Raw genomic sequence first — 16,910 nt, forward strand, 5'->3', positions numbered from 1 at the left:
TAAGTAGCCACCTACAACCTCACATTGCTCCATCTCACACACGCACCATGCCGCCGCGCCCAGCATCCGGCGCGCCCGCCTTCGGAAGCACCTGGGCCTCGCTCACACCGCCTTTGACACCATGGATCGCCGACGTGATCACGGCGCAGGGCTTCACGAACATGACGCCGGTGCAGGCCGGCACGATCCCGCGCGCGCTCAAGAACCAGGACTGCGTTGTCGAGGCCGTCACGGGCTCGGGCAAGACGCTGGCGTTTGTCGTTCCGGTGCTTGAGCGCATCGTCCGGTCAGAGCACAAGTTCAAGAAGGGCGAGGTGGCCGCGATCGTGATTGCGCCGACTAGGTGCGTCCCGCGCGATGAAGAGGCGCAGCCAAGCTGACGTTCGCAGGGAGCTCGCGGCGCAGATCCACGAAGTGTTCACCATGTTCCTTTCGACGCTGGTCCCGCCGCCGCCCTCGCCGGTCGACGGGGAGGAGGCGCCGCCCCAGCTGGGCGAGTACCCGCTCCCTCTGCTCGTCACGTCTGGCACGGCGGACCCGTACGCGGCCTTGCTGGCGACGAGCGCGAACATTATCGTCGGCACGCCGGGCCGGCTGGCGTCGTTCCTCCTCTCTCCGCGCGGCATGAGCGTCGTGCGCGTCGGCAACATCGACGCGCTCGTCCTCGACGAGGCTGACCGCCTGCTTTCGGCGCCGGACCACCGGCGCGACGTCGAGCGCATCATGCGCCACCTGCCCAAGCAGCGCCGGACGCACCTCTTCAGCGCGACCATGACGGACGCGGTCGAGGACCTGGTCGGCATCGGGCTGCGCAACCCCGTGCGCATTGTCGTCAACCTCAAGGACAAGCGCATGGCCGGCGAGGGCAACGACAAGGGCGAGCGCCGTGTCCCCATGGCGCTGCAGAACCGCTTCTTGGTCTGCGGGATGGCTGAGAAGACGCTCCAGCTCGTGCGTGTGCTCCGCAGGGAGTCGACCGAGCACGAGTCGGCAAAGATGATCATCTACTTCTCGACCGGTGCGGCCGTCGACTACTTCTACAGGGTGGGTATCGAGTGCAGGACACGGAGCTGACCCACCAGATCTTGTCCAAGCTCCCCGCACTTTCAAACTTCCACTTTGCCTCGCTGCACGGAGACCTTCCTCCCCGCGCACGCGAGGCATCCCTCTCGTCATTCACATCGCACGCGTCGTCGCATCTGTCGCCGGCAGTGCTGCTGTGTACCGACGTCGCGGCACGCGGTGTCGACTTCAACGACATCGACACGGTTATCCAGTACGACCCTCCGACCGACCCCAAGACCTTCAGCCATCGCGTGGGCCGTACTGCTCGTGCTGGGCGCTCTGGTCGTGCTGTAGTGCTGCTCGCCCGCGGACGAGAGGAGCAATATGTCGAGTTCTTGAGAGTCCGCAAGATCCCCCTCGTCCCCCAGGCGTACATCACCGCCGAGCTGGGCGACGCCGAGGCGGTCCCTGAGCCACCGGTCGACGCCGACGCCCTTGACCTGCTCAAGACGATTCGCGATGTTGTCCTCACCGACCGTGACCTCGCCGACCGCGGCGCCAAGGCCCTCGTGTCCAGTGTCCAGGCGTACACCAAGCACGAGGCAAGCTTCATCTTCCGGCCGGCCGACATCGACTACGCTGCCCTGGCCACAAGCTTTGGATTACTTCGCATCCCCACCATGCCCGAGGTGCGCACGTGGCGGAAGCGGATTGAGAAGGCCGAGGCGAAGCGCGCCGCGGGCGAGGTCGCCGAGGACGACGACTACAAGCCTCCCGTCCCGTGGACTGACGCCGAGGTCGACTGGGACACGTTCGCATACGCCTCGAAACAGCGCGAGGCGGCACGTATCGTGGCGCTCGCGGAGAAGAAGAAGAAGCGCGAGGAGGCCGGCGCCGAGGACGAGGCGCGCCGCAAGAAGCGCAAGATCGAGGCCGGGATTCGCGAGGCATGGTCCAACCAGAAGGACCGCAAGGCGCGACGAGACGAGCGCCACGACAAGAAGGACAAGAAGAAGCAGGCCGAGTGGGAGCGCAAGCAGGCGACTGGGGAAGCCACTGCCGAGGACGCACCGGTTCTGCGGGCCAAAAAGGCCAAGGCCAAGAAGGAGGACAGCGACGACAGCGATGACGACATGGGCGAGGACTACCGTGCGCTGCGGCGCGAGGTGAATTCTGAACGTGCGGCGCGCAAGGCCAAGTCGTCGATCAAGCGGGAGACTGTGGGCATGTTTGACGGCCTGGACTAGGGGTTGGTGCGTAGCTGGGACAGCGCTGTAATACTATACCTTGCATTGTATACTACCCATGCATTGTGCATCGTGCGTCGTGCATCCACCTGCAGTACTGTAGTGCCACTGGTGGCTAGCCAAGATAGTGATCGACGACTTGGAGCACGTGATTAAAGTGGGGGTGGTGTTTAAACCCACCGCCCCTGTTCGCCGCCGCCAGTCGACCAGTGACGCTCACATCCACCGCCGTGCTCATCGACGACAACCGCGGCCCATCTCAGCGTCTATCGGTCAGTCACCCTCGACCAAACACCAATCAAGCACAGCCCACCATGTCTCGCAGCGGCGCCCTCGATGACTCGGAGATCCAGTCCGAGATGAACAAGATGGTGCGTGGGCGTGGTGCTTGCGGGGTGGATCGCCGTGCGCCGATAGCTATCGCGGCACGTTCGCCCCATCCACCCGCCGTCTGGGGCACAGCTCACCCCGCCAGGTCGCGTTCATCTCCCAGGAGGCGCGTGAGAAGGCCCGCGAGATCCAGGTCAAGGCCGACGAGGAGTTTGCCATTGAGAAGGTGGGCTCGTGGCCGCGCCGCAACTGACCGGCAGGCCAAGATCGTCCGCCAGGAGTCGCTCGCAATAGATGCGCTGTACGAGAAGAAGCGCAAGCAGGCCGAGGTTGGATGGAAGATGTGAGTGTGCCATTGGCCCTGGCGCTGGAACCTGCGGCCCGAGAGTATAGCCCTAACCCATCTACCAGCGCCCAGTCCACCGCGCTCAACCAGTCGCGCCTCGAGGTCCTCCGCAAGCGCGACGAGCACCTCCAGGAGCTGTTCGAGAAGGCGAGCAACAAGGTCAAGGCGCTCGCCGATGGCAAGGACTACCCCGCGGCCGTTGAGCTTCTTATCCTCGAGGTGGGTGAAGGCACGGACAGATCACCCAGCTTGTCAAGGCACCACTAACCCCCCAGGTTCTCCTCCTCCTCCTCGCGACCGACGTCACGATCGCCCACCGCCCCAAGGACAAGGCGCTCGTGGCCAAGGCGTCCAAGGGCGCGCTCAAGCAGTACAAGGACCTTGCGGGCCGCGAGTCGACGCTCACGTTCGAGGAGACGATCTCTGACGACTCGGCCGGTGGCATCATTGGCTCGACGCTCGCCGGCAGGATCAAGGTGGACAACACGCTCGCCGAGCGTCTGAAGCTTCTCGAGGAGAAGGTGGGTTGTGGGACGGGCCACAGGGCGTGGCCCTTGGAGCTTGCCTGGCCGCCACTGACACGCGCAGATGCTGCCCGAGCTCCGTGAGGACCTCTTCGGCAAGAACCCCAACCGCAAGTTCTACACTGTGAGTTGTGGTGCGGGTGTGCGAGAGCAGGCTGACCACGCTGTAGTAAGTAAACCGTTGTTAGCCCGGTCTGTTAGATGCACTGAATAGCTTTGCAGCTCAGATGAAAGGATAGGATGTAAGGTGTGGGTGGGGGCGGGGCGACTGACCACGTTGGGTTCGGGACTGACATGTTGACTTGGGTGGGCGGGCGGGCGTACGGTAGTGGGAGGATCTTGCAGCGGAGCGCAGGTGTGCCAGTGGACTTCACTGAGACCGGCGAAGCACTCCCCCACCTCCACCCCCCCACGCGACGCGGCAGAGGCACAATTCACAACAGGCCCAGAGCTCAGAGTGGCATGCCGGCCCGTGCACGCGCCGGCACGACCGGCACCGCGGCCGTGGGCGAGAGCGAGTTGGGCGGCATGATGCGTTGGCGAGCCCATGAGGTGGCTCACCGGCGACCTTGCCTGCTGCCCAATAGCAGAAAAGGCGCCAAGAGAGGCCGAGAGGATGCAGAGTGGTTGCCGGGTGTCGCTCGCGCTGGTGGTGAGCACCCACACCAGCGGCGGCACTGGGCGCCACACGGCCCCTCGTCCATCTCCGCTTTGTCCAGCCCAGCCCAGGTCGCCGGCGTGCCCCTGCCCCCTCCTCGTCCCACCTGCATCAGCCTCGGCGTCTCGCCGTGCATCGGCATCCATCTTGCACCTCCCTAGCCCTGCCCAGCGCCTGCACGGCCAAATGACTCATGCGTCTGAGGTCACGCACGTGACACGCGGACACTTTTTCAGGTGGCACCTGGCCGCTGGCCCGCCATCGTACCATATTTTTGGCGGCGTGCACGGCGGTGGCATGTCCATCTCCGCAAACATGGCCCAGCCAGCCCCTGAGGCGACGCGTACCGCGACGCAGCACGGCGGCCCCAGCGACGGCCCCAGCGACGGCCCACATGCATAAACCCTTGTCGTTTTCCTCTTCCCTCTTGTTGTCTCTTGTTTGTCGCCCTCTCACCACTTTCACCATGTCTGGACCCGCGAGCAACCTGCGCGCGCGCAAGGTCGAGGCCAACGGCAACGGCAAGGCCAACGGCAGCAGCAACGGCCACTCGAACGGCAATGGCAACGGCGCGGCCGCCGCCGCCGCCACCGAATCCGAGGGCAAGTCGCGCGCCGTGCGCTACGGCGCCATCCCGACCGCCTACGGCCAGCAGATGGACAAGAAGCTCGACCAGCACGAGAGCTACGAGTTTGGCGGGCCCGTCGGCGTCACGGCCATGATGGTCGGCTTCCCCATCCTCATGTACTACCTGTGGATCTGCCTGTGGTACTATGACGGCGCGCTCGTCCACCCCAAGAGCGTGGCCGACATTGGCCCCTTCTTCGAGCGCATGTGGGCCCACTGCTACGAGGGCGCCTACCCCACAAAGTTTGCCTGGGCCACCTACCTCGGCCTCACGGCCATCCAGCTCACCTTTGCCTGGGTCCTCCCCGGCATGATGCAGTGGGGCCTCCCCGTCCCCTCGCTCGGCTACGAGACGCTGCTCTACAAGTGCAACGCCCTCGCCTCGTGGTACTGCACCCTCGTCCTCGCCTTCGTCCTCCACGTCACCGGCATCTACCGCCTGCCGTGGATTATCGAGAACTACGGCCCCATCATGACGGTCGCCATCATCACCTCGTTCACCGTCTCGGCGACGATTGACATCCTCGGCCGCACCGCCCACTACGGCGGCAAGCCGCTCCGCATGTCGGGCGTGCTTGTCTACGACCACTTTATGGGCGTCTCGCTCAACCCCCGCCTCGGCCCCATCGACCTCAAGATGTTCGCAGAGGTCCGCGTGCCCTGGGTCCTCCTCTTCCTCATCTCGCTCTCGGGCGTCGTCAAGCAGTACGAGGACCTCGGCTACCTCACCTACAACATGTTCCACATGCTCCTCGCCACGGGTCTCTACATGAACGCGTGCGCCAAGGGCGAGCAGATGATCCCCCAGACCTGGGACATGTTCCACGAGAAGTTTGGCTGGATGCTCATTTTCTGGAACATGGCCGGCGTCCCCTTCACCTACTGCTACCCGACCATCTACATGACGCGCGCCAGCCCCGACAAGTACCGCTTCCCGTGGTGGGGCAACGTGCTCATGTTTGTCACGCTCCTCACGTGCTACTACATCTTTGACACGTCGATGAGCCAGAAGTCGGCCTTCAAGATGCAGCAGCAGGGCGAGTACAAGCCCCGCAAGGCCTTCCCCCAGCTCCCCTGGGCCGAGGTCAAGGACCCCGAGTTTATCCAGACAAAGCACGGCAACAAGCTCCTCATCTCGGGCTGGTGGCAGTACGCCCGCAAGATCAACTACACGGCCGACTGGTTCCAGGCGCTCACCTGGGGCCTCACTGCCGGATTCAACACCCCCATCACCCTCTTCTACCCCATCTTCTTCCTTGCCGTGCTCACGCACCGCTGCGGCCGCGACTTTGAGAAGTGCGAGCGCAAGTACGGCGAGGACTGGGTCGCCTACTGCAAGGTGGTCAAGTGGAGGTTTATCCCCTACGTCTACTAAGCATGTGCGTAGCACATGTGCGGAGCTGCTGCACGTGTAGAGCGAGCCCAGCCAGTGTGGCGAAGCGTCGATCCTCGGGCGTGCAGCGAGGCGCCACCCGCCCCCAGGCCAGTGGCCGGCCAAGGCTGCCTCCTCCGCCCCCCTACCCTACTACCCATCTATAGCTGTAGCTATATCAAATGCACGCATTACACGACCGACGCATTGAACACGACTCGGATCCATGAGCGGTGATGCAGTACAATGGGATGGAGAGATGAATGACAACATGTGGCGCCGCTGTACTCGGCCATGATTTTGAGGACTTCCTGGAGACTCGTCGTCCTCATCACCTACTCGTCGCGCCTCGCACTGCGCACCATGCCGTCGGCGCCGCCACACTCACCCCCGGACGCGCTGGCACGGGGGTACACGACCGGCTCTTCGACGAGCTCAGGCTTGCGGGGCGCAAAGCCAAAGAGCGACTGGCGCAGCCACTCAGCAACGCCCTCGCCTGGCAGGGGGCGGATCGTCTCGACCTCGTGGTGGGCAATGAGGCCGGAGTACGGCGAGAACGAGTAGAGCGACGACGTGTGCCACGTCGCCTGGTGGTGGGGCGGGAGGCGCGGGCGGCCGTGGATCGTGAGGAGGATGCGGATCTGGCGCTGGCGAGCAGCCGGGGCGGGGTGGGCCGAAGAGGGCACGACGGGCGAGACGGACATGCGCTCGAGCGACGTCTTGAGGTCTGTGTGGAGGGCTGCTCGTCAGTCGTCAGCCACGACACCAGCACCCACCCTGCATGCCGTTGCGCGCGATCCCAAACGCCACAGTGTACCCGTGCAGGCTCGACACCTTGAACGGCAGCGGTGCCGGCAGCTTGAGGGTCACGTTCTTCGAGTAGACGTCGGGCGGGAACAGGTCGTCGCGGTCGCGCGCGGCCGGGTCGAACAGCAGCGGCAGCGTCTCGCGCAGGTGCAGCATGCCGCGCGCGACGCGCATCTCCCACTCGCGGTCGTCGACCTCGTCCTCTAGGCTCGGGGGGGTGCTGCCTGGTTGGGGCGGGGGCGGCGTGAAGAAGCCGCCTGGAGGGCGGTGCGCGAGCAGCGAGAGGCGGCGCGGTGCGGACGGTGCGGCGGGCGCGAGTGGCGGCGCGAGTGTGAGCCGCGAGCTCGAGGCACAGCACGGCGCGCCGCACAGCGCTGGCCGGGCCCGCGTCGCGAGCTGTCTTGCGTTGTTGGCGCGCATTTCGTGGGCTAGAGTGCAAGTGAGCGGAGCGGCGATGGCGGTCGGATCGAGGACGATCTGTGCCGAGCCCGCGGCGGCCAACGACGTCACGTGTGATGCAAGTCGAGCGACGTCAGTGGGCGGACCAGACAAAAAGTTGGCTGAGGTAACAAAAGAGAATTCCTAGTTGGAGCCAGGGTGGATCGAACACCCGACCTAGCGATATGATAACTGAACTTCAGTCGCTCGCTCTCCCAGCTGAGCTATGTCTCCCGTTAAGAATCCTCGAAACAAGACAAATCTGGTCGTACTTAAGCGCATCCGTGTCACGTGGCCAAGCCATCGCCCTCCTCCACTTCAAGGCCTTCTGTTGTCTCGACAATCTTGCCAAACACCACCACCCCCATGACAGCCATGACCGAGGCATCGACATCAACCATCAAGCGCTACAGACCATACTTTCACCCGGCCGAGGTCGAGCGCCTCTCGGCCAAGCAGCGCGGCAAGCTGAGCGTCTCGCGCGAGGAGCGGGCCAGGCAGCAGGCGTGCGCGCTCATCGACGCCGTCGGCATGCGATGCGGCTTGTGAGTCGGCAGGGGGGGACGCGTGCTGACTCGGCTCTCAGCCCACGGAGGACAATAGCAACGGCACAGACACTGTATCTCCGCTTCCACCTCTTCTTTCCCTACGCCGACTTTCACTACGTCGTGAGTTGCTCGCAGTGGACCACTCATCGCCGAGCCGCTGACTCCCGCAGGAAGTAGCCCTCACAACCCTCTACGTCGCGTCCAAACTTCACGACACGCTCAAAAAGCCCCGGGATATCATTCTCGCGTCGTACGCGCTCCGATTCCCACATCTGGTCCGCAAGGGCGGCGCAGGGGGAGGACACGTCGACATGACGGCAGTCGACACGCAGATGCTTGAGCACGAGCGGAGACGCGTCCTCAACATTGAGCGGCTGGTGCTTGAGACTGTGTGCTTCTCGTTTGGTGTCGCCGTTCCGTTCCCCCTCGTGGTCAAGTTTGGCAAGACGTTTGGGCGTGAGTCGAGCTTCTGGAAGGTGTGGCCTCAAGCTGACTCGGCAGTGGGCAAGGAGGCTGTGCAGTCCGCATGGCGCGTCGCGGTCGACGCTCACCGCACACCGGCGCCGCTGTCATACCCACCACACGCGATTGCCCTGGGATCAATGTACGCGTCTGCGCTCCTGTCAAGCGGCACGACCAAGCCCCACGAGGGCAAGGTGGACGACCCCGAGGGGAAACGCGTTATCGCGTTGCTTGGGTCTGAGGGGCCGTGGGAGAAGGACTACTCGGTCAGCGTGGGCGATGTTGATGGTGAGTTGACGATCCGTGTATAGGCACACTCCCACTCACACCCCCCACAGAGGTGGCCCACGCCATTCTCGACCTGTACATCACGATTCTGTCGACGCCGGCCAACGACCCGTCGCTGCAGATCTTCTCGCCGTCGCCCGTTTCTCCAAGAGAGCAGGCGCCATCACCGGGGATTTCGGCCCCAGCCGCCGCCCCAACCACCAACACGGCGTTCAAGCTGCCCCGACCGTGGACGGTCCAGTCGCTGACCGAGCTCAAGATCCACCTGCGCGAGCGGCGTCCCGGGGCCGCCCCGTCCTGGGAGGAGCTCGAGGACGACGCTGCCGACGCCGACGCCGAGGGCATGGGACGGAATGACATTACCGTGCGGTTTGTGTGGTACAGCCCTGCGTAGGTAAAATCGCGCGGAGGTGGCGCGAAACGCGAGTGATGCGCCATTTCGCGCCGCCTCACACGGTGTGGCGACGCATGCCGGCGGCATCTCCGTCGACATTGTCCCACAATTTCCTGCAGCCGCCTCTCACCCGCATGCATGCATTGACTGGGCTACAGATTATACTGCTGAAACGTGTGCCCGTCACTCAATTGCGGCTAGTAGCGCGCGTCTTCTCATAGTGGCCGGGGGACGCGGGGGCGGCCTCGGTGTCGTTCTTGAGCGACGGGTCCGACTCTGGCAGGGGGATCTTGCCGAGGGGCGTGGACCAGGGGTTGCGCGCGGCCTTGACGTGGAGGAAGAGGAAGAGGGTGTGGAAGAGGGTCCAGCCGAAGAGACACCATCCCATGCTGATCTGTCCGCGCATGGCGCCGGCGCAGTCGCCGGCCTTGGCTGGGCCAGGGGGGCAGTAGCGCGGCTTGTGGCGCGTGCGCTCGACGGTGAGGGCGACGACCGAGCCGAAGGCCCAGAGACCGAAGAAGATGTTGGAGTAGAGCATGTTGGCCGCGCTGTAGAGCGACGTCTTGCGCCAGACACAGTAGAGGGTGAGCCAGATCATCTGGATGGCGCCGCAGACCATGAGCGCGACGCTCGCGGGCGGGTAGTTGTTGTACTGCTCCTGCTGCCACGAGATGACGACGGCGCCGAGGCAGAGCTGGGGGTGTCAGGGGGCGGCGTGAGGCCAGACCGCAGCACTCACGTTGACATAGGCGAAGATGAGCAGCAGGCCCGTCGAGGGGCCCATGATGGTGGCAGCGCTGGGCGGTGTCAGTTCACGTCGCGTTCAGTTCACTGTCGCGCCACTCACAAGCCCATGGTGCTCGAGTGTGGGGGTGGGTAGGGCAGAGGAGGTGAGTGGGTGCGGTGAGGAGCAGGCAGTCTGGGGTGAGCGGACGGCAGCGACAGCGACAGCGAGCCTCTTATACCGCCCCCGGTGGGCGGAGCGCGCCCGGAGAAATAAGCAGCAACGCAGCTGCGAGCAGCAACGAGCCGCCATCATCGGCCGCGGCGGTCATGCTGGCGCCACCCCTCGCCGTGTGTGGTGGCGACGTCGCCGGGCGCAGCGCAGGAGCATCACCTCGTCTTTGCGCTCATCCTCCTTGTCTCTCAAATGCCACAGATAAGCCGTGCCTAGCTGGCGCCGGCTGGCGTCATCGCAATGTAGCATCATCGGGGCTTGAGCCCGCTTGAGCCCGGCGGCATGCGTAGGATCTCTCCACCGAAGCATGTGCACGGGGTGCCCACGTCGCCGGCGACGTCGACGGCCCGGGGTGCCGGGCGTTGGTGCGCGCGAGCGGAGCGCTGCAGCGGCAGGCTGCGGCTGTCGCCCGGCGTCCGTCGTGCACGGGGTGTGAGTCGGCCGATGTGGTCGGTGGGCGGCGATGCACGTGCTGGTTGGTGCATGACGTCCTCGAGGAGGCGAGGGGGGGGACCAAGCCGCAGCGTCACTTGCGCTGGGCACTCCGAGTCGGCGTCGCTGACCTCGTCATGCTCAGGCTTGCCCGTGGCGCTCTGCCCGCCTCCCTGCCTGCCTCAGCGGCGTCTTGTACGCCCGAACCTGTCATGTCAGCACCTGCCGGACGCAGCCCGCCAGAGCTTATCGGCGTCGTACTCGCAATCTCGGCAACGTCGGGGTTATCGACCGAGGCTATGTCAGTCAAACGGCAAAGTCAAGAGTGGCCTCAACTGCCCGGCAGAGGAGGCTCCAGGCGGCGCGGCCAGATGGCGCGCCGCAGGCCGCCGCTCGTGGCGTCGCGCACGGACATGGCCACTGGTGCGTCGACGCGTCCGGCGCCACGCCGCCTTCGCGCTGATACAGAACCAATCACGCCACGGCGTGAATGAGCTCGGCCAAGGTCAGGCAGTACTGTTACTGCCGCCGCAGGCCGCCCGGGACCCATACACCCGCTCTAGTCGGCCCGCCCGCTGAGGCTGGCTCGAGACGCGACACGCTCAGGGGAGGGTGGCTGGCTGGCATGATGTCAGCCATCAGCGGCGACGGCGCTGCAATGTATCCATTTGCCTCGTGATGCATGGCGCGTTGTCATGGCGTTGCTGGCGAGGCCGTCGCCGTCGCCGAGCTTGACTTGCATATGCTTGGCCGCTGCCAGATGCGGCACGGGCTGGGAGCGTTCTTGGCATCATGAGTTGAGAGCCGCCGACATTACCCCCTTGGCACGATCGAATCTTGTTATTACCGCGTGCAGTAGGTGCGACCGGCGACCGACGCGAGGCACGCGCGAGAAATCACTCGCCAGATCGGCGCCGTCATTACCTACCGCCATTGCTCCACCGCTCATCTCTGCTCGTCTCTCTCGCTCTCTCGCTCGTCCACCTCGCCCTGCACACGCCGCGATGCTCCTCCCCCAGGCGGCATGGCGCGCGCTGCTCCTCCTCTTCCTCTTGTCCGTGTTACTCTTCGCCGCCCCCACCAGCGCCCAAGACCTGGCCATCACGTCGCCGAACGCGAGCAGCGTCTGGGCCACCTCCGGCCTCCAGCTCGTGACCTACACCGTAAGCCCCCCCCGCCTCCAGCTCTAACACCCAGGGCATCCCGCCCGGCACCGACCTGCGCGCAAACGGCACGCTCTCGCTCCTGCGCACAGGCTCAGCCTACACCAACAGCTCGTCGTACCCCCTCCGCAGCTCCGACTGGGACGTGTACGACGGCGCCGTGGTGATCGACACGCGCGCCATCGGCATCGGCGCCAGCCCGCTCGCGAGCGGCGCCCTCTCCCCCGCCCAGGTCGCGGGGTTCCGCCCAGGCGGCGGGTACCAGGTGCTCCTTGAGCTCGGGGGCCATCGCGCGCTGTCGGCGCCGTTCCTCGTCGCGGCGTCCGGGTCAAAGTGGAGCCTGCAGGCGGTCCTGCCCAAGCTCGGCGCAAAGTGGGACGTGGCTGGCCCGATCACGGTCGAGGTGGTTATCGTGAGTCGTGCTACCTCTCTCCGGCAGCTGGAGGTGCTGACGCACGCAGTCGGAACCCGCAAACATCACAGTCGCCCACGCCCTCGCCATCAGCGGCACCGAGCACTGGTTCCACCCGCTGCCTGGGCAGCCGCAGAACTACCGCTCGCTCCTCGACGCCACGGGCAGCTGGAACCGCACGCGCACGCTCACGTGGAACATTACCGCCGACTGGCTGCGCGTGTACACGAGCGCGAACCAGCACGGCGGGGTCACGCAGCAGGCGACGCACATTGCGCTGTATAATGCGCGCCGCGGGCTCGAGGGGGACAAGTGGGACGGGGATAGCGAGATGAACGCCAGCGTCGTCAACCGTACCGTCGGCAACGCGACGCGCCTCGACCAGAGCGTCGAGTTTCTTGTCGTGTAAGTGCGACACGAGTGCGACACTGGGGCCGCGCTGACCAGCACAGAAACGCCGCAGCTCCCCTCGGCGTGTCGGTCGTCGCTGTGATCCTCGCGGCGGCCATGGCGGTAGTCACCACGACCGCCATGCCCACATGAACCTGGCTGGCCCTGGCCGCGGCCGTGCACTCACTCGCCCATCACTGTTTCTTGATCACCATCACCGTCTTGTCTCTTGTTCACGCTCCACTTCCCACCGTCCCACGCTCTTGGCGCCACTTCACACTCTGCACACCTCACACTGCATACTCCACTAGACCGACCTACACCACAGCCACGCCCTGTTGTACCAAGTATGCATGAGATTGTCATCCGCAAAGCGCGGTGCCGTCTACAGCAGCGGGGAATGACATGTGCCCGCAGAGCACACACCCGCCACCAATCTACGATGGGTCATGCCCAAACCGCCGCCACCTCTACCACGGGTTCTCCAGCGCCATCTTGTCGTCGTCCTTCTTGCCCCACGAGCCCGTGCGGCCCAGGGGAGGCAGGCCGCCACCGCCGCCGTTGCCACTGTCGGCAAACGGATTGCTCATCAGTTCGGCAGGGTGGGGTCGCGCCGGTGGCGCCGCTCTCATCCCGGACGAAGAGAACGACCCGGTTGGGGGCGCGGCTGGCGTCGACCATGCGTTGAAGCCAAACACCGACGGCGCCTTGTGCGTCTGCGGTGGTGCAGACCAAGCTGAGACGTCCACAGGTGGTGGCGCGGGCCGGTCCCATGATGGTGTCGTTTCCAGTGCCAACGCCTTCTGCGCAGTGATGGCAATGTCGCCGTCGTCGTCGACCGGTAATCCGACAAGGGCCGACTGACTCCGAGCAGGCGGCGGCAGTGGGTCGTCACTCGACGGGCGAGGAGACGGGAGTGATGCTGGTGGCGCCGAGCCCGTGCGCTCAGGATGTGCGGGCGGTGTGAGCCCTGGCGAGGTGGCATGGTTGTTGGGATCGCGGCTCGGGTCCTTCAACTTGTCAACGTCGATGTCCTTGCCGAGCTCCTTTGCAATGGCGGCAAAGTCAAAGCCTGCCGTCTTGGGAATGTGCACGGCCGCCTCATCCTGGGACATGCTAGATCTTGTCGTCGCAGGATGACGCTCGCCGAGGTCGGCCTCCTCCTGCTCTAATCTTGGTGGCGTGGCCGTCTCCTCGCGAGGAGGCAGCTCGTCGTCGTTGTCATCGGTCGAAGTCTTCGGCTCGGGGTTGGTGCTTGTACTAGCTCTCGGCGTGGATCCGACCGAGCCAGGCTTGCTGCCCTTCTTGCGCGGGAAGATGCCCAGAATCTTCTTCTGCTTTTTCCTCATCTCCTCCTCCTCATCCTCATCCATGACGATGTAGCGTTCATTGACCTCAGGGTCGAGCTCTGGGTCGTCGGGTTCGTCGAAGAATTCGGCAGTGACGGGGAATCCGACGCGCTTGAGCAGCAGAGGCATTGACGAGCGGTAGCTCATGTGGCCCTGGATGAGGTCGGTCACGTCGACGTTTTCGATGCCCTGCACCGTCTCGACAGGGTGGAGACCAGCGACATGCTGGAAACCACTGGCTGCACGGAACAGGTAGCCGAGAATCCAATCGTTGCTCGCGAAGGCGTTGACAAAGCGACCAGAGACTACACTCTTGACGTCCAACCACTGCTGCCTGGTGGCAGTCACGGTCGCGCCGAAGATGTAGACGTCTTCGACGATGCCATAAGCCTTGACGCGCGCAAGCTCGAGCAGCGCATAGAAGATGACACGGGCGCCGAGCGAGAACCCGACGAGGGAGGTGGGGCGGACACCGGCGTGACGGTTTAACAGAACATCGGCGAGCACAAGACCAGCAGACTTTGCGCGGTCCAGAGCGTTCGACCACGGGTTGTCGATCAGGTAGCCAAGCTTTGTCAACACTGGTAGGTTAGTATGCCAAACTCTTGGTCGGCCACCCACGCATTGGCCACTGGAGCGCCGCCATCAGACCCGACATGATGGTCGCAGCAAGGACCTGCTGTCCGACCTGAGTGAGCACCTCGGTGGACAGCAGCTTGATGGCGTTACCCGTCTCGCTCAGCATGTCGGGCTCCCATAGTGCGGAGAAGACGTCGCCGACATTCGAATCGAGGACCGAGAACGGTAGTCGCACGTCGTCATTCTTGTTGTTCATGAACCTGAGAGTATCAGCTATCATGTAGAAAACCAGGTAGCTGCAAACTCACCCTCCTACTGTCAGGTAGCAGCTGACACGCTTGTTGTTATGCAGCGGTTTAAGCTCGAATATCCTGACTTCACGGGTGCGCTTCGCCATGCCTCGACCAGCAATGTTGACGCCGGTGAGCACGCCGGTCGTAGTGATGACGGCGGCACCTCCAGCACCCGCCAGGAAGGTACCAGTGCCAGCAATACCGATGGTGCCGAGGGCACCTGCCAGACCAGCGCCGATAATCGGCGCCAGAAGACCGGCCGACAAGCCGATCACGAGGCCCCCACCAAGGGCCGCAGCACCCATAATAGCGTAGCGCTTCTTCTTGCCAGCCTTGCGGCGCGAGTCGATAACCTCCTCCTGCTGGAGCTGGCCCACGCTCTCCTGGATCTCGAGGGCGTCGGTAACACGGTTCTCGAAGCGAACGACGTCGAGCCAGCCAAATCCGAGAGCATTGGCAACGCGCTCGAGGAACGTCCGGGAACGCGAATCGTACACCGAGTCGGCGATCAGCACGAGGAAGAGGTCGCACAACTGCAAGGTCAGCGGAGCCTTCACTTCCACCACCATACTCACCACTGTCCATCGGATATCCAGCGTGACCATCTCATCGGCAGACGTCAGGGATGTCGACACACCCGGCAATGCAGGCATGGGCTCGAGCTCCTGCTCTAAGTTGTCGCGGGCTTCGGGCAGGGTGGGGTTGGCGTGTTTGGGCGTCTGCTCTGGATCTGAGGGCAGTGAAGGGCCCTGCTCGAGCCTGGGTGTGTGCTCGAGCCTAGGCGTGAGCTGAGGCTCCGGCTGTGCGTCGCCAATATCCTGGGGCGACTCGACGGGGGCCGACGGGCGACGAGCGGACGAGCCACCAATGTCGCCGTCATCGTCATCATCGAACGAGGGGAGAGGGGGAGAGGGTTTGGACGACGGTGCCCCGATATCGCCATCGCCCTCATCAAAGTCGAATGGGGATGGTAGTGGGCGTGTGGGCGACGAGGCGAGTTTCCGCGCAGATGGCGACCTGGCAGGAGACGACGCCTTGACCGGGGACGCCGACTTGGTCGGTGACGATGGTGGCAGCGATGATGTGCGCGCCGGCAGTGCCGTCTCGTGCGGTGGTGTGGCAATGGCCTCCTCGTACGGCGGTGCAGGGTCGTCGTTCTCTTCGCTGAACAGCGCCTCCTCCGCCTTGGCCTCGCGCTCCTTCTCGGCCTCGGCCTCCTTCTCTGCCTTGTCTGCAGCGGCGACGTCGGCGAGCCTCTTGGCCTCGGGGTCGAACTCTGGGTTCTTCACCGTATGTGTCGTCATGAGAGCAGGTGTCAGGTCTGCCGGGTCGACGCCGTGCTCGCCGAGCGACTCGATCATGCGCTGCTCTGCCCCGTCAGCACGCGCCGCAGCGGCCCCCACTCACCATCGCGCTCGAGGTCCATGTGCTGGTACAGCCTTGCCATGATCTTGATCATCCACAGGTTGCCGCTCTCGACAACCGGCACGTCACCGGCACGCCCCTTGCCCTTGGACAGGCTGAGCTTGACCTTCGTGCCCTCCCAGCCGCGGCCCATATCGCGGAGCATGCGCCGTGCGATGAGGTGACACAGGCCGACGTAGGCGATGCGCTGGGCGTCGGTGAGCAGCTCCTTGGTGGCCTGCATCTGACTGAGCGGGGTCATGGCCTTGTCCTCGTCAAAGAGATATCGCGTGCGCATGTGGACCTCTTCGCTCTCCTCGTCCTCGTCGAGCCGGAGGCGCGTGTAGTCGCTCTCATCGAGCTGGTTCTTTTGTCGCCACGAGTCGGTGATGAGCGTGTCGCCCTCTACCTCGAGGTGCTGTCCCGTCGCGTTGGACGTGGTAGTGGTGCCGGGCTCGTCTTCTGGGTCGAGACGCGCTGGCGGCTTGAAGTGGTACTTCTTGTCGTCGATGGCGTCAAACTCGCTGGTAAAGTCGTCGGAGCGGACGACTGGCATGTCTGGGGCGTGTCAGTGATGCGAGGGGGGGAGCAGGGAGGGGGGAGGTGGCCTGGTCCGCTCACGTACCCTGCCACCCATCGTCGTCGTCGAGATCAGCCCATTGCGAGGAGGAAGGCGGCGCGACTTGCGGAGCCGCGCCTGGGCGGCGCGGGGCGGGGAGCATGCCGGCGTCTGCGCGTTCGTCGCTGCGCGGTGGGGAGTGTCGCGCGCCGCCTGGGGGAGGCGATTATAGGGGTGGCGCGGGGCTGGATGTGGAGTGTGAGTGTGCAAAGAGTGGACGATGACGGTGGCCGGCCGTGATGAGGGCGACGACGACGACGACGAC

General features: G+C 64.7%; 8 protein-coding genes and 1 non-coding gene across 9 annotated transcripts; 5 read left to right on the plus strand and 4 right to left on the minus strand.

Annotated features, from left to right (window-relative positions):
* Positions 1–47: 47 nt before the first annotated feature.
* On the plus strand, positions 48–2,252 carry SPB4 (ATP-dependent rRNA helicase spb4; the record flags this gene model as incomplete). Its single annotated transcript, XM_069352855.1, has 3 exons — positions 48–343; positions 390–1,044; positions 1,083–2,252. 3 exons carry the CDS (start codon positions 48–50, stop codon positions 2,250–2,252), a joined length of 2,121 nt encoding a protein of 706 aa, XP_069210273.1.
* A 314-nt stretch (positions 2,253–2,566) lies between these two features.
* VMA4 (V-ATPase V1 sector subunit E) lies at positions 2,567–3,625 on the plus strand (the record flags this gene model as incomplete). The annotated part of the gene is made up of 7 exons (XM_069352856.1): positions 2,567–2,623; positions 2,728–2,808; positions 2,843–2,925; positions 2,994–3,147; positions 3,204–3,449; positions 3,517–3,576; positions 3,623–3,625. 7 exons carry the CDS (start codon positions 2,567–2,569, stop codon positions 3,623–3,625), a joined length of 684 nt encoding a protein of 227 aa, XP_069210274.1.
* A 951-nt stretch (positions 3,626–4,576) lies between these two features.
* Positions 4,577–6,112, plus strand: ERG4 (C-24(28) sterol reductase; the record flags this gene model as incomplete). Its single annotated transcript, XM_069352857.1, has 1 exon — positions 4,577–6,112. One exon carries the CDS (start codon positions 4,577–4,579, stop codon positions 6,110–6,112), a length of 1,536 nt encoding a protein of 511 aa, XP_069210275.1.
* A 332-nt stretch (positions 6,113–6,444) lies between these two features.
* Positions 6,445–7,336, minus strand: Q8F55_004339 (uncharacterized protein; the record flags this gene model as incomplete). Its single annotated transcript, XM_069352858.1, has 2 exons — positions 6,445–6,848; positions 6,886–7,336. The coding sequence occupies 2 exons, from the start codon at positions 7,334–7,336 to the stop codon at positions 6,445–6,447; spliced, it is 855 nt and encodes a 284-aa protein (XP_069210276.1).
* Positions 7,337–7,503: 167 nt separating this feature from the next.
* Positions 7,504–7,588, minus strand: Q8F55_004340. The gene has a single exon. It is a non-coding gene; the product is annotated as a tRNA-Phe (tRNA).
* A 141-nt stretch (positions 7,589–7,729) lies between these two features.
* CTK2 (RNA polymerase II C-terminal domain kinase beta subunit) lies at positions 7,730–9,046 on the plus strand (the record flags this gene model as incomplete). The annotated part of the gene is made up of 5 exons (XM_069352859.1): positions 7,730–7,899; positions 7,941–8,022; positions 8,073–8,358; positions 8,404–8,652; positions 8,703–9,046. 5 exons carry the CDS (start codon positions 7,730–7,732, stop codon positions 9,044–9,046), a joined length of 1,131 nt encoding a protein of 376 aa, XP_069210277.1.
* Positions 9,047–9,233: 187 nt separating this feature from the next.
* Positions 9,234–9,901, minus strand: Q8F55_004342 (uncharacterized protein; the record flags this gene model as incomplete). The annotated part of the gene is made up of 3 exons (XM_069352860.1): positions 9,234–9,740; positions 9,786–9,843; positions 9,894–9,901. The coding sequence occupies 3 exons, from the start codon at positions 9,899–9,901 to the stop codon at positions 9,234–9,236; spliced, it is 573 nt and encodes a 190-aa protein (XP_069210278.1).
* Positions 9,902–11,440: 1,539 nt separating this feature from the next.
* Q8F55_004343 (uncharacterized protein) lies at positions 11,441–12,554 on the plus strand (the record flags this gene model as incomplete). The annotated part of the gene is made up of 4 exons (XM_069352861.1): positions 11,441–11,599; positions 11,634–12,011; positions 12,061–12,416; positions 12,464–12,554. 4 exons carry the CDS (start codon positions 11,441–11,443, stop codon positions 12,552–12,554), a joined length of 984 nt encoding a protein of 327 aa, XP_069210279.1.
* A 317-nt stretch (positions 12,555–12,871) lies between these two features.
* Positions 12,872–16,748, minus strand: Q8F55_004344 (uncharacterized protein; the record flags this gene model as incomplete). Its single annotated transcript, XM_069352862.1, has 6 exons — positions 12,872–14,331; positions 14,372–14,589; positions 14,638–15,155; positions 15,198–15,991; positions 16,030–16,584; positions 16,652–16,748. 6 exons carry the CDS (start codon positions 16,746–16,748, stop codon positions 12,872–12,874), a joined length of 3,642 nt encoding a protein of 1,213 aa, XP_069210280.1.
* Positions 16,749–16,910: the final 162 nt, after the last annotated feature.

Source organism: Vanrija albida, assembly GCF_041260175.1.
Source record: "Vanrija albida strain AlHP1 chromosome Unknown contig_3, whole genome shotgun sequence".
NCBI classification, from domain to species: domain Eukaryota; kingdom Fungi; phylum Basidiomycota; class Tremellomycetes; order Trichosporonales; family Trichosporonaceae; genus Vanrija; species Vanrija albida.